Raw genomic sequence first — 25,261 nt, 5'->3', positions numbered from 1 at the left:
TAGTAAGGTATGATTTGATTATTAGGGTTTTGCAAACATTTGTTGTTGTCTGGTACAATAGGGCATGCCCCCTTTATAGGTAAGGGGTGTCTGGGCAAGGTATGGAGAAATTAGGTGTTTAAAGCTTTGGTTTGACAGGATCTGATTGTTTGGGCCCGATTTATAGTGGGTAGATTGCCTTTGCCATGTTTGGTTGATCAGGAACGTCTGGGTCTGGTGTTATTGGGTCAATTTTTCTGGGGCTGCTTATATGATGGTGGGGTATTTTGAATTTGGTTTTGTGAGGGCAGTGGTCCGAGTCTGGTTGAGGTTTGTGGAGAGGTTTATGCTGGCCCTGACGTTTTGTTCCTAATGAATGTCTTGTACTGGTTTAATGCGCTGTGCTTGGCAGGAAGCGATTTATGTTTTGGGTAAGAAACTTGGGGCTTAGCTGGCCAGAACAGTGTTGACTGCTCCCTTGTTTGGTGGAATGTGATACCTGCACTTGGATTCGATATAGCGAGTGAGGTGAATTGTCTGTGGTTGGTAGTGTTGGCATTTGGGCTTTTGTTGGCTTGAATTTTCCAGGACCCTGTTTTCCTTAGATTATTGGGGATTTAGCCTGTTTCACAGGATCTAGTTTGATAGGTATTGGTGGCACATGGTTTAATGGGATGAGATGATGAAACTAGATGATGTTTGGAGAGTTACTGGTTTGATGATCCATGTTGTTTCTGATTTTGATGGGTTTGGTTCGAATATGAGTGGCTTTACCAAATGTGGTGGAATGTGATCAACCAGGCCCACTTTAAAGGTGAGGGAAATGCATGATGGAGAGGACTGCCGGTCTGTGCATGAATTGTTTGGGTTGGGGGGGCATGATCTTGCACAGTAGACAAAGTAGATAGATCTCAAATAGTTTTGGGTTTTCAGACAACCCTTTATTGGTGCAAGAATAGACTGCAGGAGTGCAGAGACCACATCACATATGAATGCATTAAAATGCATGAAATGCATTGCATTTGGGTTCTGTTAAGAGATTTGACGGTTTCTGTTCTCATTCAGGTCAGACCTTTGGGCAGTGACGGGAATTCCCAGCCCTCTGTCTCTTCCTGGCTCGAGTCCTTGGGGTTGCAGCATTATATTCACTCCTTCCTGTCCAGTGGCTATAGCTCCATTGACATGGTGAAGAACCTCTGGGAGTTGGAAACTGTGAACGTGAGTGTTGCTGGGTTTGGGGACAGTGCAGATGTGGTATTTATTATAGTATGATCATAGAACAGGTATCTTATACAATATATTACATGCGGAGGCAACTCAAGGCATCTTATACCATTATTGTGGGATTGTTGGCCTTTGAACACCTTTACTCATGTAAGGTGCTTTTAAATTCTGTACAGTGGCTTCAAAGCTATAATGCTATAATGTATGGTGTAGGCTTAAATTGCAAAACATGTTTCAGAATGCATTACTGTGTAAAATGGAAACCATTCATTTGGTTAACTACACAATAAAAATTGCTTTTAATGTTAGCGGGTAAATGACGGTGTAACTACTTCGTGAATGAGCATTCAAGCAGCACTTGTGCAGTGTTGAGCATGGACAAATTTGGAATGGTTTAAAACCTTGTTAAAATTAAGTGTGTACACCTAGTATTATTGAAGATTATTCATATGTTTGTTCGCAAGTAGGACAAAGACTGCCTATTGGTATTGAATAATGCATTTGTGCAATCTTGTAATATACTTGAATTGTAAATTTCTAGTAAAGCCACATGACTGGGAAAAATGTTCCATGTAGCCCAGGAGCATAGAGATGTGTACCCAAAGAGTTTGTTTTCCGTCTTCCTGCAGGTGCTGAAGGTGAATTTGCTCGGACATAGGAAGCGAATAATGGCATCTCTGGCAGATCGTCCCTATGAAGAGCCGCCACCCCAAAAGCCACCAAGATTTTCGCAACTCAGAGTGAGTTCTCAAAAAAAGGGATAGAATATCCCGGATTGTTCACTAACTCAAGTGTCTTCAGCGACAAATTGCCCCACTTGCCATTAGAACTGGGCATTCCAGCTCCGATCAGGGATTTCGGGTCACTCAGGGTGCCAGGTCAAACGGGGGTGCCCTGAGGCTCCCTCTGTTCCCTATGGCAGTCTGGATCTTGCGTTTTCCTAAAATGATAGTATGCTGCAGGGTCTCCCTGGCTGCAGCTGGAAAGCCGTGTGTTCATGATGTATAAAACACCAAAGCGTTCCTGCTCTGCCAGTACCAACCCAGTAGAGTAAAATTACAAAATCAGGATGCTACATGCATATGTGCCACAGAAAGTGTTAGGCCTGCCGTACACACCGCTCATGCATACGCAGGAATGAAGACACGGAGCCTGGGGTCCTGTCAACCTCCTTTATTCCTCCTCTCACACTTTCTGCCTTCCCCTCCTCCGCCCCTCCCCTTCCGCCTTTTTCCCGCTCCCCTCGGTCCTCTTAAAGGGGCCATGTCCCTTTTCCCTATACAACACCTCCCCTGTGCTTAACACGAAAGCTCAATTACATCTGTTCGATGAGTCTCATTGGCTTCTTTATTGTCCGAGGGGGTCTCCCTGGTGGTTCGCGGCTCTCGCCAGTTGATTCCACTGGGGGCTCTGTTTCTTCTTCTTCTTCACTGTGGTCCTCAGTGGGTGTTCCTTGTGTCTCGGGTTCCACTAGATACAGTTTCTTGAAGAATGAGGAATTTCGGGTAATGTCTCCTAGGTCTCCAGTTGCTGTGACCATGGGTCCCTTGATGGCCGTGATTATGCGCGGTTCGGGACTGTACCGGGTGTCTGTTTTCTTGCGCTGCTTTTGTCGCACAAGGACAGTTTGTCCGATCTCTAGCCGTTGTTCTTTCGCTCTCCTTCTCGTGTCGGCCCATTGCTTTGCTTTCCTCTTCTTTTCGGTGTCTCGTTCTCTGATGGCTAGGTCTTCTTCAGGTGTATAATCTTCCCATCGGGGAATGCGCGTTCTGGGTTGGTATCTCACCATGAGTTCGGCTGGTGGTTTTCCTGTCGCGTCATGTTGGGTATTCCGATAGCCCCGGAGCATGCTGCAGATGGCCTTCGGATGTGGCGTCTGCTCTGCCACTGCCTTTTGTCTTGTCAGTTTGATGGTAGCCATAAATCGTTCCTCCATCCCGTTGGCTTGGGGCCACAGAGGGGTGATCTTTTGGTGGTGGAATCCTAGGTGGCTTGCAAAGTTTGCGAATTCCCTTCCTTGGAATGGAGATCAGTTGTCAGTTTTGACAACGTTGGGGATGCCACATTCGCTGAACAGTTCATCCACTATGGGTGCGGTTTCCTCGAATGATAATGACATTGTTTGTTTGACAAAGGGGAATCTCGAATACTCATCTATTACTGGTAGATAGCCCCCTTCTTCTAGGGGTCCGTAGAAGTCCATTGCGACTCTTTGCCACGGTCTTGTCGGGAGCGTTGTTAGTTGCAGAGGGTTTGGGTTCGGTCCTTGCGCTGCTAGTTGGCAGGGTCTGCAGTGCTTAAGTATGTCTTCTACTATCACATCCATGTATGGGAACCAAACGTAGTTCCTGAGGAATCATTTGGTGTTCTCTATGCCTCTGTGGCCTTCGTGAGCTAGCGTTGCTAGGGTCTTTCTCAGGTCTCTGGGTGCTACTAATCTCTTCCCCCCCGTAACAGGAGTCCTTGGTCGGTTGCTATGAGTTCTTCGTGTATCTTGGACAGCCGGTCGAGTTCTTCCTGGTCTACCTCCTCCATTTCCGTTTTTCTTGTGCGATGCTCTCTCCATTTGTTGGAGCGGGTGAGGGAGATTGCGGCTCTGATTGTCGGGTCCGCTTTGCTTCTTTCCTCAAATGTTAAGGAGATGGTGGGTGGCGTGGCATTTGCTGACAGATGTGAGATGTATTCAGCGGCTTCGTGTTCTAGTGTGTCCTTTTTGTCCCTTAGGGGATGCCTAGATAGGTAGTCCGCTGGATTGGCACCTCCCCCTGGTTTATGGATAATGGAGTAATCGTACTCTTGTAGTCTTATCCCCCACCGTTCAATGCGGGGCGGCATTTTCGTCCTGGGGTTTCCAAAGATTGACAGCAGGGGGCGTGGTGGTCCGTGACTAGAGTGAAGTTTCGACCGATGATGAAATGGTGGATTTTTTTCGCATGCCCATACAGCAGCTGGGCTTTCTCTCTCCGCTTGAGAGTAAGCTTTTTCAGTGTGTGACGGGGCATGGCTGGCATATGCGACTATTGCGTGATAAGTACTGTCCGAGGGGTCGGTCTGGGCTAGGATGGCTCCTAGTCCCACCGGGCTCGCATCGACTGTAATAATGGTATGCCAGTCTGGACGAAAATATGCCAGTTGACGGTTGTGGAGAGGCCTTCCTTAATCGCCATGAATGCTTCCTGGCAAGGTGCGTCCCAGGTGAATGGTGTATTTTTCTTTAGGAGGTTGCGGAGCGGGTCAGTTGTTGAAGCATAGTTTGGGAGGTAGCGCGCGCAGTATCCTGCCGTTCCCAACAGGGAGCGTAGTTCAGCAGCGGTCGTAGGTGCTTGGAGTTCGGTTATTGCTTTTATTTTGCCCGGGTCGGCTGTTATGCCCTTGTCCGAGAAAGTGTGTCCGAAGAATTTTAAGCTTGTCTTGTTAATGTCGCACTTGGGCTCGTTGAGGGTCAGTCCCGCGTTTTGTAGGATGGAGCAGATGGTTCTAAGGGCTTTGTCGTGCTGGTCCCGATCTCTCCCAAATATCAAGATGTCGTCACTATAGTTTAGTGCATTCATCTCCGATGCTATGAGCCGTCTGATGGTCTCCTGAAAGATCTCTGCGGCGGACGATATGCCAAAATTTAACCTTTTGTATCGGAATAGCCCATCGTGCGTTGCAAATGTAGTGATGGGTCGTGACTCTGCATCCAGGACAAGTTGATGATATCCTTGGTTGAGGTCAAGCTTCGAGAAGAATCTGGCTTGGTTTAGCCTGATCAGCATGTCTTCTAAGCTCGGGCCCTGGTGCCTTTCCCTTTGGATAGCGGTGTTTGGGATGCGCATGTCAACGCATATGCGGAGACGGCCGTTATCTTTGGGGACGATGACTATTGGCGATACCCAAGGTGTTGGACCATCTGCTTTCTCTATGATATCATTGGAGAGAAGAAGTTGTATTTCTTTTGATACTTGTTCTTGAAGGTGGAAACCCACTTTACGCGGGTGTTGTGGGACCGGTCTGATGTTGTTGTCAATGTGCAGCTTGATGCACAAGTCTTTTAACATGCCCACTCCTTCAAATAGCCTGGGGAATAGGCGTTTGAGGTCTTCTTTCAATAGGGGCTTGTCTGTTATTGATCTGATGAGTCCGTAAGGCAGTGGTAGCCCTTCTATTTCTTCTGACGGGTCGTAGTGTAGGTCAATTAGGGCAAGGGCCTTAGCTGTTCGGTAGCTGAGGAGGCAGCGGCCGACGGATGGGCTCCTTACGACGTGTATCGTGGCTGGTATTGTGATGTTTCTGTGCCATAGGTTGCATTGGAACTTTCCTTTAGAAGACATGGGTTGTGTCGCTCCCCATTGAAAAATGTGTGTTCTGGATTCTTGTAGGGGGTATGATGACGCTATGTTGCGGTAGATGTCTTCATTCATGACATTTACTGTCGCTCCCGTGTCAATGATGAATCTGTTTCTGATGTTGCCCAGTTGGACCGTTACTCTGGGGGCCGACGTCTCTTCATCTTCGACACTGAGGAGGCATACGTATTCTCTGTCGTAGCCATCTTGCAGGTATTGGGTGTGGTCATTCTCTCCTGGGTGATGTTGGGGGGGGAAGTTGAGGTATGGGTCTCTGTCTTGCTCACATAAACCTGTGGTCTCTCCCCTGTGGGTCACTTCATACTCCACGTTTTGCATGATGTTACTCCTGTGTGTGTCATATAGTTCATGATCTTTTTTGTCTGGCTCGATCTGGAGACCTTCGGTGTTTGGGCGTTGATAACCACTCGCGGAGGTTGGCGTGTGTCTGTCCGTCTGGCGCAGTTGGTCTGTGTGGGCTTACATCGTGCGAGTGACGGGTCTCGGGCGTGATGATCCTCCTTCCGGTAATAGTTCTTTACACATCACTTGGAAGTGATTTTCCATGCCGCATCTCAAGCAGCGTTGGCCGATGGCCGGGCAGGGACCTCTGTGTGGGTATTCAAAACCACAACGATAACATTGGTGGTCACTTTGCGTCTGTTGTGACGGGTACCTCGTGGTCATCCTTGTTTGTTGTGCTGTGTTTCGGGCATAGGGATGTATTGCTGCTATTACCTCACCCTTCCTGGGGTTCTCGATGGCCGCTGCTTGGATGTCCACTCTCTCGTAGACTCTGGCTAGGTCTAATACCTCCTTTAGGGATAAGGGCTTCTTTAGGAGGTGTTTCCGGAACATCGACGATACACAGCCTTCTATTATACGCAGCCTGATGGCTTCCTCATCATTAAAGTTGGCGAAGTCGCACTTCGATATTTTCCTCTGAAGGCGAATGACAAATTCCCCCATTGACTCGTGGGGTAGTTGACTGCATTGGTTGAAAGTTTATCTTTCGTAGTCGCGATTGGGTGAGATGACAATTTTGTCATTGATGGCTTGTCGTAATTTTGCATATGTGGAACTGTCCTGTAGCGAGATCGTGCGTATGATGTTCTTAATTTCTCTGCCAGCTACATTTGTGAAGATGCTTAGTATGTTGGGTGGTTGTTGCGTTCCTATGGCACCTACAAAATCCTCAAATTCTTCCATCCACTCTTCCCGTCGTTGGCCCTGGTCATGGTGTGGGTTTAGAGTGAACGGCGCGCGTCTCCTCATTAGGCTGGCATATGAGGATGGTACCTCTATTGGTGCTGGCTGTGCATTGGGGTCTGCTGCGTCTGAAACCGACATGATGGTGTCACTAGAATTCCTTTTGTTGGTTGGTAGCACTTGGGTGCATGTGGTGGTTAACTATGGCGTTATGGTCCTTTTGTACCGTTTCCACGTGGGTGCAGGCTTCCTTTTCCTGCGTGGTGTGGTAATCGTGTCTTCTCTTTGATTTGTTTTTTTTTTGGAGATGTCACGTGGGAGGACACGGGGTTCTTTTGTGGGAGCCTCCTTGTGTAAATTGCGGTTTCTGCGTATCAACTGTAAATGTCACGTGGGAGGACACGGGGTTCTTTCGTGGGAGCCTCCTTGTGTGAATCGCGGTTTCCGCGTATCAACTGTAAATGTCACCTGGGGAGACACGGGGGGGGTTCTTCTCCCGTGATATATGTGAGTGTCACGTGTGGGGGGGGGTACGGGGTTCCTTCCCCGAGGTGCGGTCTGTCCAGACTGCTTTAGCCTGTCACAGTCAGGAGACGCGAGGCTTCTTTTCCCCCCCTCCTTACTTTAAGTGGTTGTCACGGTGCCAGTCTTCTCGTCGGAGTGGGTTCTTCTCTCCTGGGCGCACGGGCCCGCTCTGGTCCTCCGGCGCTCCTCACTTTCTTCTTCGGCACACCGGCGTCGCTCCTTCGAGGTGCGCAGACTTCTTCTGTGCGGGCGCACGGGCCGCCGGTCGATGACGGGCGCACGGGCCACACCTTCTCGAGGCACACGGGCCTCCAATCAGCCACGGGCACACGGGCCCTCCGGTGAGCTGCAGGGCGCACGGGCCACTGCTGGGCCACTGCCAGGCACACGGGCCCCCTCGTACGGCCCTCTCCTTCTCGGGGCGCACAGGCCACCGATTAGCAACGGGCAGCAGGGCACACGGGCCGCTGCAGAACTGGCGGGCACACAGGCCCTTCTCACGCGGGTCTCACCTTCTCGAGGCGCGTAGGCCTCCGATTGACAACAGGCACACGGGCCTTCTGTCAAGTTGCAGGGCACACAGGCCACTGCTGGGCCATGGGTACACGGGCCCACCTCAAACTGCCGGGCACACGGGCCCTCCTCGCACAGGCCTCACCTCACACGGGCCCAAACTGCCGGGCACACGGGCCCTCCTCAATTGCTGGGCTCACCGCCCTCCTGTTACTGCTGCCGGCACGCGAGTTATCGCATCGGCTTCGTCGCCAGTGTTAGGCCTGCCGTACACACCGCTCATGCATATGCCGGATTGAAGACACGGAGCCTGGGGTCCTGTCAACCTCCTTTATTCCTCCTCTCACACTTTCTGCCTTCCCCTCCTCCGCCCCTCCCCTTCCGCCTTTCTCCCGCTCCCCTCGGTCCTCTTAAAGGGGCCATGTCCCTTTTCCCTATACAACAGAAAGATCTTCACACACTTCTTAGGATGGCACAGAGCTTGCACGTTCATACTGTAGCTTATCCTCACTTGTACGAGATACACACATCATTGGGTCTGGAGTAAACAGATAACACGTTACATTCTTCATGTGCTTGGAAGCAATCCTGTGCTGTCTTCTCATCATAAAGGTTTCAGTAATAGCCATTGTCCGATTTCATCTTTGGTGGTTCTTCAACCGATGGCTACTGATTGTCATGACTTAATTTATGCATGTATACATGTATATAAAGCACAAGCCTAGAGTGGAATCATTGGTGCACTGTACGAGGTATGAGTGACAATGATTAAATACAGACAGACCTTTCTGAGATGGGTGATAATCCGAGACGTGCGGTCTGGTGCTTTAGTGGTTTCAGTGCTGTGGAACTGTCTGAACAGAAGGGTCTCCAGTTCATTTCTGAACTGCAATAGAGATAGTGCCATGCAGATGTCTGGTGGGATGTTGTCCCACAGTGCCGGTGTATAATTATGCTACAGTCTATCTTTCTAAGCTGTAGAATGTGATTTTTTTAGCATTTAAATCTTTTCTTTAGGACGGTGCTTTGAATTGCTGAAGTCTTTTTCTCCTCCAACCCCCATCTTCTAACTGTTCTGTGTGAATTCCTATTTTATGCAGACCTTTTTGTTGTTTTTGATACTTTCCTGTCTATATAATAGTACTTTATCATGTATAATGACTAGCTCCTAGTGCTAAAATATTTTCAGCTTGGACTCGTTTTCAGTGCGGAGTGGTAGGAGTAATGTGTCATTAATATAAGGTGTCCTGACTGTATGAATCTAACCTTAAGTGCAGCATTTGCCAAGCAGTCAATGTGCTCAGGAATTGGGCACCAGCAAGCATCTGAGGACCGAAATGTTATCGGAGCATTCAAAATCCATGATATCTTGGAGTGTGAGGGATAAAGCAGAAATGTGGCTGGCCAACGAATGGTGTGCATATATTCTGTGCGCATATTCTGTGTTTTGCTTAAAGACTTGTCGGACGCACTAGGATATATTGTCATTTATTTCCATATTTGTCAGCAAGAAAAAGGAAATATTGCTGCACAAATATACATATTTTGCTTAATTTATGCTCAACATTCCTAGGTAGCTATTAAGCTTACAAAATTCCATTTATATTGTCCTTATGTTGCTTACGGATTGACAAACCATCTATCACAAAGGAATTGGCATCATAGAAGTGATATGTAGGGCTGGCAGCCACTGGTCTTGTGGGCAGTCGCTGGAGGTTAGAAATAGACATGGATTTGTTTATCAAAAGAAATGTAATAAGTGGCAGATGTGTAAAATACTGTAGGTTGCCTTTCAGAAATTTTGCACCACATTTAAAACTGACTAATATTGCAATTTTTAGATACAAGCTCAAAATTGCTATAGCTAGATGATCTGACTACTGCTAACCCATCTTGGAATGAGTGGTCAACCGTAATCAGACGTACTTGTAACATCCAGTAAAGGAATAGCTCTTGGCACAGAACATATTTTCTAAAGGGAACCTTAATTCCAGAATGATGAAATAGCTAATCATTTCCTTCTATTTATTCAAGTAAGTTAGGGGTTGCACTGCTGTGTCGGGGTTATGTGTTCGTTTTGGCAAATAACGTTTGTGAATTTTGACTTTAGAACCGATTTGTATTTTTGGGATTCAGATCATAGGATTCAGATCATAAGATTTGTTTTCGTCATAGCTTGTGGCCTCTTGGGATCATTAAAGAGCTGCAACTCTTCCTGCAGCAGATGAGCAAAGACGTTACATGGAAAATAAAAGCTACCGAATGTCACTGAGTTTTGGATTAGTTGCAGAATTAAGTTGTCCAAATGTACCATACTACTGGAGAACAATACTCCAAAGAACTGACTCCTGGCATATTGGAATCATTTCTGGAATCAGACATTTTTTTCTTGTAAAGGTTGTTCACTTCTTAAATGATTTATTCTTGATTTGAAATAGTTTGAAAACCCAGCACAATTCATCTAGATAACGAAAAACATTTTATAACCCATTTTTCACATCTGTTCCCCATTGTTCTGACAAGAGCTAGAACTCAATCTTTTCAGTATTTTAGAATTGCCTCTCTTCTTGCCTAAGCCAATTTTCCTTTAAACAGGGAGTACATATTCCGTAACTAAGCCTGTGTCACCATTGCTCCTCCATTTCTAATACACTCCACCTTGCAGTTCACTTACATACCTTTGTATTTGGCGAACCAAAGAATTATTGATATTGTCTGAAAAGAGAGTGTATCCAGCCACTTCAACAATCCATGTAGGAATACAAAACTTTGCAAACGTTCCAGATACCCCGATAGTTTCAATGTGCGACTCTGACTGCTTCTCTGATTTTGCATTGCATGTTAATTGTAAATTTGTACAAGAGGCCAAAAGGTGCATGTATGCTGTTAATTGTTTGAATGCATATCTGCATCTCATTCAGCTAAGCAAATATTTGTTTTCATGTTATCCAGTTAAACGTTTCCCTTTACTTCTTAGCCAAGTCTGACAAAGTTTTGTTTGTTGTTGGCAGAGTCACTCAAATATGAGTACTCTTAAGGGAAATCCCCCCTCAATGGAAAGTCTCTGGCAAAGGTAAAACATAACCTGCTTCTTTTCAAGGCTTATAGAGGCTGCTCCTGTGCTTTAACACGATTGTGATATGAAGTGGTCAACTATCAAAACTCCATCTCCGGTAACGTGTCTTTCATAGATTAACATATTGTTTTATATTCCCACCTCTCAAGATGGGAGACCATGATGCTTTTATTTATCATTTAATTAGAAAACACTTTGTTTTCTTAATCATATAATGTGACTTTTGGCAGTATCATTTGTGAGTTGCTAGTTCTCTAGGCCGAGGAAGTCTTTTTATTTGTTTGAGAGTAAAGCTCCCGTAAGAACACAATTTGTACCGAAGATAGTCTCTGAATGTGGTCTTAATGCGTTGCTAGGGAGGTTTTTATGACACCCACAGTGAAGATTCAGGAAGTCCAAACTAGTAGTAGGAGTGCAGGGTGCCCACCATGTTTGTCCAAACTCTCATTGATATCATGACAGAGCTGTCTGGCTTCATTGTTTGAAGCCGTGAGGGCTGGTCTCGGGGTGCTGTTAGTTTCACACAAGCACACTAACACAATCCACAGAAACTATGAAACCTAATATAATATTGATGTAGTAAGAAGCACTATAAGGTAGTGTTTGGGTGCAGAAGTAAGGGTCAGATACAATCGTGGTACGTTTTTGGGCAGAAACGTTTATTACAGGGAAATGGGTTGGAAAAATGCCTCTGCCCCAAAAACTAAGATTTCCCTGCTGCTGAGAAAACTAAGGACATTGTCAGAATGTACAAAACTATGAAGTCTGTCACTATCATGTCTTTAAAAAGCCTACTTCTGTCCCTAACTAATAACTTTTTGTGCAAGGGATGACTCTTTCCCAAACTAAAGTGCTCTTTGTCGATCCAACCAACAGAATAAGTTATGAGTCTTTCGGGCCATCACAAGTGGTAAAAAATGTAACTTTCAAAACTGTAGGACTCCAAGGTTAGGGTTGTAATCCTTTACCCTAGATTCCTTTTGTGAAGTGTTCTTTGTAGATCTAACCAAGAGAAAAGGTTCCCAGTCTCTCTGGTAATGACAAGTGGTGAAAATAAAGAAATGTTGAAAACCGTTGGACGCCAAGGTCAGGGCCGGAATTCTTTCCCCTAGATTCCTTAATGTAGGGTCTCTCTCCTTCTAGAGCCGCTGTGGCCTGTATTTTCTTATAAAATAGTCAGAGGCAGTTCACAAGAACATGCTCCTCTTATTTCCACTACTTGGCACACTCCTTTTACAAGTTTAGGATTAATTTCCATATATATATTCACTCGTTTTGGGTGCGGGTCCCAGACTCTCAATACTCGGAATGGCTTATCCAGTATAAACTAAACTCCATTCAAACCAATAACATTTGGGGGTCTGCAAAGATCTTATATGAGCAGGGCAGCAGTTTTGACAATTCCTAATGGCCCAGACAAAAATGAGGCCACTACAAAGTGGCTGGGATGTAGGATTTTTAAAAGGCATTTGTTGCTCAGTGGCCTCCATAATAGTTTGGTGTCTCAACAGGATAGATCGCAAAATAAAAATATTTAGCTGCCACCTTCCTACTCCTGAACACACTTTTTGGGTAAGAGAACTCGCCTAGGGACACAATAGAGGGCTCAGGGAGCACCTCTGACCAGGTAGCCATATTGGCTAGTAGCACAGCACAAAAAAGAGGTGGCAGGATTGATCATATTCAAGTACCTCTGACAGCAAAAGAAAGTTGAGAAACCCAAAAAGCCAGTAGAAAAAAGTGAAGGCTGTTCAACCCCAAAAGTAAAGTTCACATTTGACATGCATCATATTTGGTTTTTCAGAAACTGAGATTCTTAAATGCAGTGGACCTTGCTTTGGATATCAGAGGTGTAGAACATGCTTTTACAGCATATTTATGTTAAGTAGCACTATCAAGCACCTAACTCTGGCCGTTGACATTGCAGAGTACAGAGCCACGTGGCAGGCGCTTGGCTGGTCTCATGTATTTCTCTGTGTAATGCTCAAAGGACTCTTTATGGTGAAATGCTGCAGCAATGCCGTTCCCCCCCCACCCCCACTACCCTGCACCTTTTAAAATGTGTAACATGCCACTGTACATTTTCATTAACATTCTAACATGAATACCTAGGCATGGATATTGTAGTGTATGCTACACTTGGACAAAATGTTGTTGGCAAATGCTTGGTCAAAAGTGGCTCTTGTGAAATCCAGCTACCACCTGACGCCAGTTGCATCGAAGGCGGTCAGATGATGTTCGAAATTGTTTCAATGTATGCAGAACTCTGCATTTTATTCACTGCTCTTTTACCCTACATTTCACCTCCAACAATCATCCCTGCCTTTCTGTAATCTAATTCCCTTTCTCACATATTCCTTTTTCCAGTTTTGGTGGGTCATCTTCCTTATCAAATCCTCATTGTGTCCATGCTCCCTCCCCCCCATCCAGGATCTCCATCCCCAGACGTCTCACCCCCTGAGTCAGTACGACTCGTGCACATGGAAGTCTACTGAGCATTTAATCCCACCCGGGGATGCTGGACGGAGGCGGCAAGATGAGTCCCACGAGGTGGCTGCACACCCAAGAGTTGACAGAGCCCCATCACAGGTAAAAGGCTCCTTTTCCCCATCTGTGGGCTTGTTCTGTTTCCAAATGCTTGCATAAAGATGTGCATCCTAGATACATACAGAGTAAGGGCATAAAACAAACAGTTATGCACTGTGGCAGCATTTGGATGCAGAAAATAGTGAGTAAGACCGACTCTCAGTGCGCTGTAGTCCTAGTAGGTAGTTGGGCATGTGGTTTTTCTCTCAACCTCAGAAATAAAACTGGATACTAAGAGCGGTGCTAGTTATTCCCGCTAGCCTTGGTCATAATTATAATTACATTCATTGTATAGTTTATCAACACAAAGCATGATTTACTATTGTACACTTGACAAGATGGTCCAACCAATGCCTATTTCGAACTCTGCCTGCGTGGTTCACTCTCAATCCTTGATAGTCTGTGCTCTGCGCCCCTTCCATCCTTGGCTATGCTCACGCATCCTGTGCCTGCGTGGTTCCCTCGCAATCCTTGATCAGGTCTCCTCTGCATACCTTCCACCCTTGGCTGCGCTCTTCCCTACGTGTCCTCTGCACGTCCCTGCTCCCCCTGCAGACCCCTACCCTCCTTCTCCCTGCCCTTTCCCCATGCCAGCCCCTTCCCTTACCCCTTTGTTACTACTGTGTTTTGCTGCTTTTCCTTCTTCTAGCCCCCTATTGACTTGACTGCTCTTTTCTTGTGTCTGCTATCTTTGACTGCTGTATACTTGTACTGCCTACTTCTGTATGTTTTTAACTCTACTCTATTAGGTTCCCTCAATCATTGTTCGGTTACTTAGCCCTCAATCTGCCTGGTTGTTCCCTCACATTGTACTGCCACCACCCCTGTTGTGTTCCTTTTTTCTTTCAGGTTCCCTCGATCTTACTCTGTTAACTGGGTTTTTACTCCCAGCTACATGTTTGCTGCTCTTTTTTGTCTCATCAATCCCATCCTCTCCTCTATCTCTATCTCTACCTGTGGTGTTCCCCACGGGTCTAACCCCTCTTCCTGGCTTTTCAACCAATACCTGGCACTTCTTGCCCACTGCATTGCCGCTCTCTGCCCCAACTTTCAGTGCTAAGCTGATGACTCAAATCATTTTCAGGATCCCTTCAGCCACCTCTTCTTCTCTCATCTCTGACTCTCTCTGCTATCCAGGAGTGGTATGCCACCAATGATCTCTGCCTTAATGCCAGTAAGACTGAGATTCTGCTCATAGGCACCGCTGCTCCCTCCTTTCCTGTCGCTCTCTGGCCGGCCTCTCTTGGCACCCTCCCTGCGCCCACCTGTGAGGCTAAAAACCTCGGGGTCATCTTCGACTCCACACTCTCCTTCTCTCCTCGCATCTCTGACGTCTCGACAAAGTCACACTACCAGCTGCACCTTCTCAGAGCTATTCTTCCTTTCCTCTCCTTTCCCCAGAATCTCACTGTCTGCAGAGCTCTGGTTCTCTCTAGGCTGGACTTCTGCAACAGACTCCTTCTAAATCTACCTGCATCTACACTCAGCTCTTTGCAACTCATCCAAAAAGGACTGCAAGACTTGTCCTTGGCCTCAAGCCCAAGGATAGTATCTCTCCAGGACTGAAATCTCTGCACTGGCTCCCAGTGGTTGCGAGGATCAAGTTTAAAACCCTCTGCATTGTCCACAAGGCCTTCTGGGGCCTCAATACATTCAACTTTCTCTTCCTAAATATCTTCCTTCTCGAGCCCTTCGCTCATCCAACTCCCTCAGGGTCAGTCACTTCTCCAAGCAACAAGTGGGTGGTAGATCTTTCTTCGGCTGGAGCCTCCCTGCCTCACTGACACTTGAAGAGAACCATCTCCGGTTCCGGAAGCACCTCAAGAACTTCTTTGCTTCTGCTTTCTCTCCTCCTCTCACCTGCTGAACTCCTGGCTGGAACTGAATTTGCACTGGTCACCTGGCTACCCTGTGTTCTCGGGCCCAGGTCTCCTCCCCGTTAGTTGCACACCTGCACTGCCCTCCCTGGCAATCCCCCTGCGCTTGGGGGCTGTTCGCTGTATCCCTACAGCCCCCTACCAGCATCTGACACCTGATGTCTGCACTTACCCCTGCACTTGCTTCCACTTGGCTGCACTTCTTATTTATTTTATTTATTGTTTTTATTTATTTTACTGTTATCGTATGTACTGCACTGCCCCCTCCCTTTTCCCCTAGCACTTTTCCCTTCCCCCCTCCCCTACACTTGTACGATCTCAATGTCACCTGACCTAGTATGATCATTGTCTTTGTCCTCCCTTTTTTCCCCCCTCCCTTGCCTCGTCGTGCCTTGGAACGCTTGTGTATAGGCATGTTATAAATGCCATATCATATATCGTGAATTGAAATAAATTTGTTCTTGTCTCGTCTGCTTGCACCCCTCTTGTGCCCGCCCCTAGTGTCTCCTCTCCTCACCTTTGTTTTCCCACCCCTAACTCCCCCCTTATCCCCTTCTATTCCTCTGCATCCTCAGTGGTGCTCTCTCTCTCTCTCCTATCTTCTCTAACTGCTTCTCTATTGACTATCCTGTTCTTTTTACGAAGTCTGGTAGGAAGAAGTTCAACAGGGATATCCTGGTCTCCAACCCAGGCCTCCCTATTGCTGATCCCGAAACCAGCTCTTCCTCCAGACAGACCCTCACCAACATCCTCTTTGTCGTTCCTTCGCCAGACCTATGGACTCCTCATATGGTCGCTATGCTCTCCTTTTTCCTCCTCTCCCATTAATGGTGGCACCCGGTGAGAGGCTCTCCTTGTCGCTTCCAATCCTCTAAGACCATTATTAATGGTTATCTAAATGGTACTGTCTTGGTCCAAGCCCCTCAGGCCAAACTCCTCCTTTTTGATACACTTCCCCTGCCTCATCAATTCACTTTCTTCTCCTGCTATCCTTTCTTCCCCTTCTCCGGCTCCTCTGACACCTCTTTGGCTTACTCTACTTCTCTGGCTTCCTTGTTGCCTCCCTCCTCTGCCACCTCTCTGGCGTCTTCTTCCACCTCCTTGGCTACCTTGCCCTCTCCTCCTCCTGCCTCTGCCCACCCTCGGGCTCTTTCTACACTTCCGCAGGGTGTACCTCTGACCTTTACCCCTCCACAGAAGTCTTTCAAGGGAGGCAACCTTCTCCACATTGCCACTCTTAACTCTCGCTCAGCTGTCCCACTCCTCTGACATATGACGTCCCCTGCAAGTACTCAACCTTGATGTTCGCGTTCTGACCGAGACATGGTTCACGGGCAGATCTGTCACGAGTTTTGACACTCTTCCCTGATGGCTAGATCCCCTCCATGCCCAGATCCAACCGTCCCGGTGGGGTGTAGCCTTGATCTTCCCAGAGTGGATCCTTGCCTTGATCATTCCTATGCAGGTCTACTCCTCCTTTGAATGCCTGGTCTGCAGGCTCTTTCTCCTGGCCACTCTTACTGTGGCTATCTACCGGCCGCGTGGCCAAGTAACCTCCTTCCTCTCTGAGTGGACGGAGCTCTCTTCCTCCCTCCTTGCTTCTACCACTCAACTCCTCCTCTTTGCAGACCTCAACATCAATCTGGATGCTTACTGTCCCTCCTCTGGACTCTTTTGCAACCTCTGCGATTCCCTTTCTCTCTCTATTCTTCCCTCTGGCCCGACTCACACTGCAGGGCACACCTTGGTTCTCCAGCATGTGGTCTAGCATGGATTCACATGCTCATGAATATTCCCAGTCGTCGGGAATCCTCGGTAAAGAAACAAATCCGTATCAGTTTCGTTTCTGATCTGTCTTTCTTAGTAGTAACCAATCACTGATCTCTGGGTCATACTGCCCCCAGCCAATGACTGCCCTCTCCCTAAGCCCCTCCCCTGGCAGCCATCCTCAGATTTTCACCGAACGTTCAAGTGTTGGGAGTCCTCGTACTATAGCTCTTGGGCTTTTACTGCGTTTTGTGCTTTTTCAAAGAGATTTATCTCATTTTTCGGTTAAATCGAGCCTCAAGCTCCACCGTTTCTACTTCCGATCAACGGGGACCCGTTTTGGAATTTTCTACGCCCCTCAAGGGTGAAGTTTTCGTCGAGCTTCGCTTCTTGGAAGATTCCAGAAGTTTCTGAGGCCTACCTCGTGGACATGGCCCAGGAGAAAGGAAGCTCGACGCCCGGCAAGCTGTTCAGGAACTGCCCTGGATGCAAGCTACAGAACCTGTTCAAGGAGTACGAGCACTCGAGGTGTCTCTACTGCCTTCACAAAGACAAAACGCACGTGGAGAAGGACTGTGCATTTTGTATGAACATGTCGGAACGGACCATGAGGGATCGTCGGACCCGTCTCGCCAACTGGCTGGAAGGCAAGAGCCCAGCAGGTGAGAAGAAGTTTGAGCGGTCTTCTAAGTCCTGTGAGGGTGCCCCGGTGACGGGGGCCCAACAGAAGGCTAAGCACCGCGGGTCAGTGGGCACCAGGAGCGCTGAACGATCGGGCTCCTCGGCTGCTAGGCAGGGCGCACCTTCACCGACGCCATCAACCACGAGCCAGGGGAAGAGAAAATCGAAGAACCCAGCTAAGCTTCTGGAGGGGCCCCAGTCGATCTCGGAGGAACCGGCCGAGGGGGAGCGAGGCAGTGACCCTCCCCGTAAGGTGAAGGCCTCAAGCGCGCCCAAGGTGGTGAAGGCCTTGATTCACCCGGCCAAGGCCTCTATTGAGGGAGTCGCTGCGGCCCTGGTGAAGCCTACGGAGGCCACCCCAGTGGTGGCGACGTCGGGGCCCAGAGTTTCCCTGCCTCCCCGGAGGGAATCCTCTTTTAAGCCCATCGAGAAGACCCCCGTGGAAAAAGAGGGGGGGTGGTGGCCATTACGGACACAGCCTCCGAGGAGGAGGTGGTAGAAGTCGAAGAGGGACTGGACAAGAATTTGGAAGAGGCCCGTTCCCACGGGAGGGATCCCGACGAGGGGGACGACAAGAGCGAGGGTGGCGACGACGAGGCTCCCGTGGAGGAGGAGCAACCGTCGCGGCCCGAGCTACAGGACAACTCAGCGGCCATCTTGACAGCAATCCAGGCCTTATGCACATAGATAAGGACCAGATTGCCTCTCCCCCCGACAGACGACCCGACTGAGCCGGGTCCGTCGGGAAGCCCTTCAAGCAAGAGGAGGAGAATTCATCCCGCCCCGCCTTGTCAGCCCTCACGGCCCTCTCAGCCTTTGTCTCCTTCCCCGATCCCAAGGGATGACACGGGAACAGATACAGCCACGACGGGGACGGATGACGACAGTGATGACGGGACGGATCTCCCGTCGCTGATTCCTCAGGCTTCACCGCTATACGAAATTGGCTCGAAATTGGCTTGTTTCACGCCATGATTGCCCAGGGCGTCCGAGCTTTTCAAGCTCTGCCCCAAAGAGAAGGAAGGCTGCCTCTACCAGCGGCGCGAGGCCAAGAGGAAGACGGTCCTCGTGGTGCCATTGCTGGATGACATTTGGGACGAGGGACTTGCTTGGTCTTAAGAACCCGTCCACCACGCCTGCCAAGAGGGACCGGTACGAGAAGACGTACCGGGTCCCTGACGCCCCGTTGTGCCTTAGGGCGCAACCAACCCCATATTCGGTCGTCTCGGCAGCGGCCAAGAAGAAAGCGGGGAGAGGGGGGGGGCATCGGCCTCGACTTCTACTTCCCTGCCGGATGGCGAGGTAAAGAAACTGGATGCAATGGGACGAGTCATCTCGTCGGCGGCGACAATTAAGGCGGCCAACGCCCTGGCGATCGTGGCCCGCTACGACAGTGAATTGTGGTACAAGATCGCCCCCCTGTTGGACGTCCTACCGGACGACAAGAGGGCAGAGGCCCTGGCGATCTTGCAGGACATTGCTCACACTGGTTTTTCGCCAGTTGGGCAACAGCGTTTGCCTTAGACGGCGGGGGTGGCTCAAGGGGACGGATTTCCACCAAGACTTGCAAGCCAAGGTTTGGACATGCCCTTCGACGGGAACAATTTGTTGCGAAGACGATGGATGAGTCCCTCCAAGCCATCAAGACCGACACGGAGACGGCTCGGGCCCTAGGAGTTCTTCTGCAACGACGGCCGTCCTTTCGGAACTCCGGAAGCAAGCAAGGTGCCTCCAAGGGATTCGGCGGTGGCTCCTCTATGTACCGCCAGGCGGCCCGATCCTCATCGCAAGAAGCCTACAGGGGACGAGGCAAGTCTGGGGGATCTCGCCGTCGCCAGCGAGGCCAAGGCGGCAAGGCAGCCTCCAAGCAGGACTGAACCAGCCGTTGCGTTGGGAGGCTGGCTGGCGAAGTTCGTCAGCATGAGGGAGTCCATCTCCACTGACCGTTGGGTGCTGGATGCCCTGGCCCGGGGCACGCCCTCAAATTTCTAAAGTGCCCCCCCATCCACCCGTGGCCAGGAAGGAAAACCACGTCCCTCAACTACTGTTGGAGGTAAGGGCGATGCTCAAGAAAGGTGCCATTGAGCTCGTCCCGAAGAGGCTGCGGGGCTCCGGAGTTTACTCAAGATACTTCCTCGTAAAAAAGACGCCCCATCCTGGACCTGTGTCGACTAAACAAGTACATCAAGGCACAGAAGTTCTGGATGGTTACCCTCCAGCACGTGTTGGGACAGCTGGAGGAAGGCGACTTCCTGTCGTCGTTGGATTTGGAGGATGCGTACTTCCACATCCCCATTCTAAAAGGACACCGAAAGTTACTCAGGTTCGTAGTCCAAGGACGGCACTACCAGTTCAAGGCCCACCCGTTCGGACTGAAGACGGCGCCCAGGGTATTCACCAAGTGCATAGCACCGGTGGCAGTGCGGTTGCGCCTGCAGGGGATCCACGTCTACCCCTACCTGGACGATTGGCTCATCCGAGCAAGGACAAGGGAGCTCGCTGTAGAACACACAGCGAAGACCGTCCAGCGGCTCACGGACCTGGGGTTCTCCAACTTCCCCAAATCCCACCTGGTACCGTCACAGGTCACACTGTTTCTGGGAGCCAAGCTCGACACAGTGGCGCGACTGGCCTCTCCTTTGGAGGAAAGGACAAGGGCCATCTTGGCCAAGGTGCACCATCTACTGGCCACGGACGTGGCCAGGGTGAGGTCCATCAAGTCCCTCCTCGGGATGATGTACTCATGTATTCATCTCGTGCACCTGTGCATGCTTTGGATGCGTCCTCTACAGGAGTTTCTCGACGCCCGCGGCGGGCAGCTTTGAGGACAGGATCCCTCAACGACTTTCCGACAAGCAATCCGGTGGTGGGGCACCCGCGCTCATCTGATGGCGGGCATGGACTTTCAGACCCCGACTCACCAGGTGACGGTGACTACGGATGCCTTCCAACGAGAGAGGCCTTTGGCTCCCGGAGAAGCCGCTCCACATAAACCTCCTGGAGCTCTGTGCAGTGTTCTGGGCCCTCGGGTCCTTTCTCCCGTCCCTCAAGGGCAAGGTGGTGAGGATCTTAACCGACAACACCACCACAATGTTTTACATCAGAAAGAAGAGAGGAACCAGATCCCCACCTCTGTCCAAGGAAGCCCAGGACTTGTGGCATTGGGCCGTCGCCCAGGGGATGTTTCTGATACCCTTTCATCTGGCAGGTATAAAGAACACCATCCCGACTCACTCAGCAGGGAACTGCGCTCGTGCCACGAGTGGGAACTGCATCAGGATCAAGTGGATCCACTCTTCCAGCGATCGGGCAAACCCCAGATCGACATGTTCGCGATGGCGACAAACTCCAAGTGCCAGAGGTTCGCCAGCAGGTTTCCCCAGCCGAGGAGCATGGGCGATGCTTTCTCGTTCCCCTGGGACGGCCTGTTCCTATATGCGTTCCCTCCGTTGCCGTTCAGATTCATCAACCAGCTCAAGAGGTCCCGGTGCAGGATGATCCTCGTCGCACCGGCGTGGCCGAGACATATCTGGTTCCCAGACCTTCTGGACTTGTCAGCGTCCCCACCAGTCAAGCTGCCGACGGACGTGGATCTTCTCTCCAGAGAAGGAGGCGCCAACCTCCATCACGACCCGGAGTCGCTGAACTTGCAGGCCTGGCTCCTGCAGCACTAGAGTTTGGAGGGTACGATATTCCGGCTGACTGCAGAGAGGTTCTTGCAAAAGCCAGGGCGTCCTCAACTCTCAAGTGCTACGGATACAAGTGGAAGAGGTTCTCTGTCTGATGCCGTGCACAGAAGATTAACCCGCTACGGATTACGGCCCCTCAAGTGCTGCCGTACCTACTGTGCCTGGCCAAGGCTGGACTAGCTCATGCCTCCATCAAAATACATCTGGCTGCGTTCTCCCGATACACCAGAACTACAGGACAGGCGTTTTTGTGGTCTCATCGTCTGGTGAAGGAATTAATGAAGGGACTGTTCCGATCGTTCCTGCCGGTAAAGGCCCATGCCCCGGCGTGGGAGCTCAACGTGGTGCTGACCAGGCTCATGGGGGCGCCATTTGAGCCTCTGCATTCGGCGCCGTTGAAGTTCCTGTCGTGGAAAACAGCATTTCTTGTGGCTATCACCTCCGCACGATGAGTGGGAGAGATCCAGGCCCTATCCTACAAGCCTCCATACTTGACTTTTCACGACATGAGGGTGGTGCTGAGCACCCACCCTCCTTTATGCCCAAGGTGCCGTCGGACTTCCACCTCAACGAGCCCTTGGTGTTACCAGTTTTCTTCCCGTCGCCTTTGTCGCCGGCCGAGAGGACTTTGCACTCGCTCGATGTAGCTAGAGCGCTGAAGTTCTACGTGGACCGCACGAAGAGTTTTCGGAAGACGTCACAGCTGTTTGTAAACTTTGGACCTGTGAACCAAGGGAAGGCTCTCTAGAAGGCTTCCATTTCCAGATGGCTCTCCGGCTGCATTATGCACTGTCACCGGTTGGCAAACCGACCGCTGCCCGGCCGTCCGAGAGCCCATTCGACCAGAGCGATCGCTGCTACCACGGTGTTCCTGTCAGGTGTGCCCCTGGTGGACATCTGCAGGGCTGCTACGTGGAGGTCGACGCACACCTTCACAAGATTATACTGCGTTGATCGGGACTCCAGGGAGGAGTCCAGGGTCGGTCAAGCAGTGCTGCGCAACCTGTTCGCCTGAAGGTGGGCCTGGTGAGGAGGTAAGAGTTGCTTAATGTTGAGTTATGAAATGCTTAATGTTGAGCCTTTGCCACCTCCCCTGGTTGTGCGTGTGTGTACTGCTATGTATTCTTATGGTTTATAGTCAAAAAACCGAATAAAAAAATCTCGGAAAAAATATCGAATTGAAAATCTCGGAAAAAAACAAAATCTCGAATTCTTTTTTTAATACGTTTTTATTTCGAAATGGGGGGTTCCCCCCAACCCCCCCTTATTTTTTTTTTTTTATTTTACCCTTTTTTTATACTTACCTGAACCCACAAATACATACAAATAAATAAATAAATAATTCAAGCTTTTTTTCGAGATTTTAAATTCGATATTTTTGTAATTCGATATTTTTCTTTCGGTTTTTTGACCGACCACCATTCTTATATTCATGAGCATGTGAATCCATGCCAGACCCCATGCTGGAGAAGGAACAAGTTACTTACCTGTAACTGTTGTTCTGCAGCATGGGTCTGGCATGGATTCACATGCGAACCCTCCCTCCTTCCCCTCTGCGACTCTTCACTTGGTCATACTGCCACTTTACGTGCTGAGGATGGCTGCCAGGGGAGGGGCTTAGGGAGAGGGCAGTCATTGGCTGGGGGCAGTATGACCCAGAGATCAGTGATTGGTTACTACTAAGAAAGACAGATCAGAAACAAAACTGATACTGATTTTTTTTCTTTACCGAGGATTCCCGGCCTGACGACAGGGAATATTCATGAGCATGTGAATCCATGCCAGACCCATGCTGGAGAACAACAGTTACAGGTAAGTAACTTGTTCCATGTTCTGATCCCCCTCAGACCTCCCCCTCTCTAACCCTCTCACCACTCCTCTCTACTGGAGTGACCACTTTCTCTCTCTCTACTCCTCTGGCCGAGCCACCTTCTCGGTCATCCGACCCATCAAGCGTGTGTCAGTTGAGACTTTCGCAGCCACTTTCTCTCCCAGTTGAGGCTTTCACAGCCACTTTCTCTCCCCCTCCTGCACCTCTGGCTGACTCGCATCCTGAAACAGCCCTTGCCAACCGCCATTCTTCTATCGCTGACACTCTTGATGTACTTGACCCTGTCACGAGGATCCACTTGAAGCCCAAGGCCCATTGAAACTCTTTGTTCGACTCGGACCTCGTCACCCTTAAACACAAGTGAAGGGTGGCTGAGAGGAAATGGCGGTTATCATGTGCACTTTACTGGCAGTCAGTTAAGAGCCCTCCTGGCATCTGAGACATGCGCACACCTGCACAGGTCTAGAACAACCCGAACAGCATTGTAAGGTCTAGATATCATAACTTAGATGGTAGCATCTTAAACTGGACTGTGAATCACATTAGAAGGGACAAAAAAGTAAGTGACTCAGCATATAGTAATAATTCTGTTCCATCATGGTGCTAGTGAGATAACCTGCTAAGCACTTACCATTGGGTAAGAATATGCGTCTTTCGGCAGATATGTCAATTTGCAAACCCTAAAGGGTTGTGTTACTACTTACCCATTCATTATAGTTCCCATCAGGTGCTAACTTAAGAGTTCTGTGAAACTTAAATCAGAATGTGGCATTCACCCTCAGTGCATGTCACTAAAGGATTAGAGGTAAGCTTATGTTAAATCACTCTCACCAATTGAGTACACCCCTAACTACAACTTCTAATCACGATACTCTGCTAATCCCCACAGTTTCAAAAGGAGAAGTGAATTATTATTAGGACACATAAAGGTCCAACCTGAGCATTACCCACGACTACCAGGGTAAGTGGATTAGTAGGTTATGTCACTAGCACCATGATGGAACAGAATTGCTATACGTTGGGTCACTTACTTTTTTGTCTCTTCTTATGTGATTCACAGTCCAGTTTAAGACTCTACCATTGATGAGACTAAGTTATGATATCTAGACCTTACATTCTACACAGAGCACTGTCTAAATCACTTGCTCACAAAATGGACGGGTTCCCAATGTCTTTTCTAATATCCCAACAATAATACCATACCTATAAACATTGTCTTGCATGGCACCCTTGCCACAACGCATGGGTGCTTTTTCAACCAGAGCATTTCACGACCAATTGGTAAATATGTATTCAGTGATTTTTAGTGTTTGGACCAGTCTACCATTCACTGACATGTGATTGCTAATGACCACCTATGGCACCAACCTAAAGGGGCTAATGAATATTTCAGATCTTCAGAAAATGTTAACGGCAAAATCATGCTGCCCGCTAGTTTTTAATTTTATTATTTTCCCCATGTCTCTGTCTGCTCTTTTTCTCCCCACCCATGACCATGGTATGTATTGACAATTTATATGCATGTAAATGTTACTGTTAAAATCCACTGGTCCGACTGATACCACTTGATTGCTGTACAATTGTCAGCCTTGAGAAAGACCCTGTGTTGAAACAAGTGGTGGCTGAACCATCTTGTCAAGTTTACAGTTTTAAATCAAGCTTTGTGTTGATAAACTATACGATTAATGTAATCATAATTACTACCGAGGCTGGCGAGAAAAACTACCACCACTCTGGATGCATGTTGCACAATTTGAAATTGATTAATTTGTAACCTCAGCACACAGTTGGTGTGGGTGGAGGGAGGGTTCTGTAGTCCACAGAATTGTCTACTAAGGAGACCAAACACACTTCTGAAGTAATACCGCAAGGTATTCGTTAATGGCATACAATTAAGGCCCTTTTTAGGACCAGAACAGGCCTACACATAAACTAGTCAATATGAAAGAATGTCTGTGTAAAGATTACAAGCAGTA

At 48.9% G+C, this 25,261-nt stretch overlaps 1 protein-coding gene across 9 annotated transcripts in view; it reads left to right on the top strand.

The window, feature by feature from the left end:
• Positions 1-25,261, top strand: part of ANKS1A (ankyrin repeat and sterile alpha motif domain containing 1A) — an 855,968-nt gene that overhangs the window by 744,766 nt on the left and 85,941 nt on the right. For 8 of the 9 annotated variants that reach the window (XM_069633488.1, XM_069633494.1, XM_069633490.1 and 5 more), the window contains 3 exons: positions 1,045-1,197; positions 1,833-1,943; positions 13,285-13,443. In XM_069633488.1, the coding sequence (XP_069489589.1) occupies positions 1,045-1,197; positions 1,833-1,943; positions 13,285-13,443 (423 nt within the window). The remainder of the gene's footprint in view (positions 1-1,044; positions 1,198-1,832; positions 1,944-13,284; positions 13,444-25,261) is intronic. The other variant, XM_069633492.1, reaches the window with a different exon arrangement.

The sequence above is a fragment of the Ambystoma mexicanum genome, chromosome 13 (genome assembly GCF_040938575.1).
Source record: "Ambystoma mexicanum isolate Mex_15411 chromosome 13, UKY_AmexF1_1, whole genome shotgun sequence".
NCBI classification, from domain to species: Eukaryota; Metazoa; Chordata; class Amphibia; order Caudata; family Ambystomatidae; genus Ambystoma; species Ambystoma mexicanum.
This window is presented reverse-complemented; position numbering and strand designations above follow the sequence as displayed.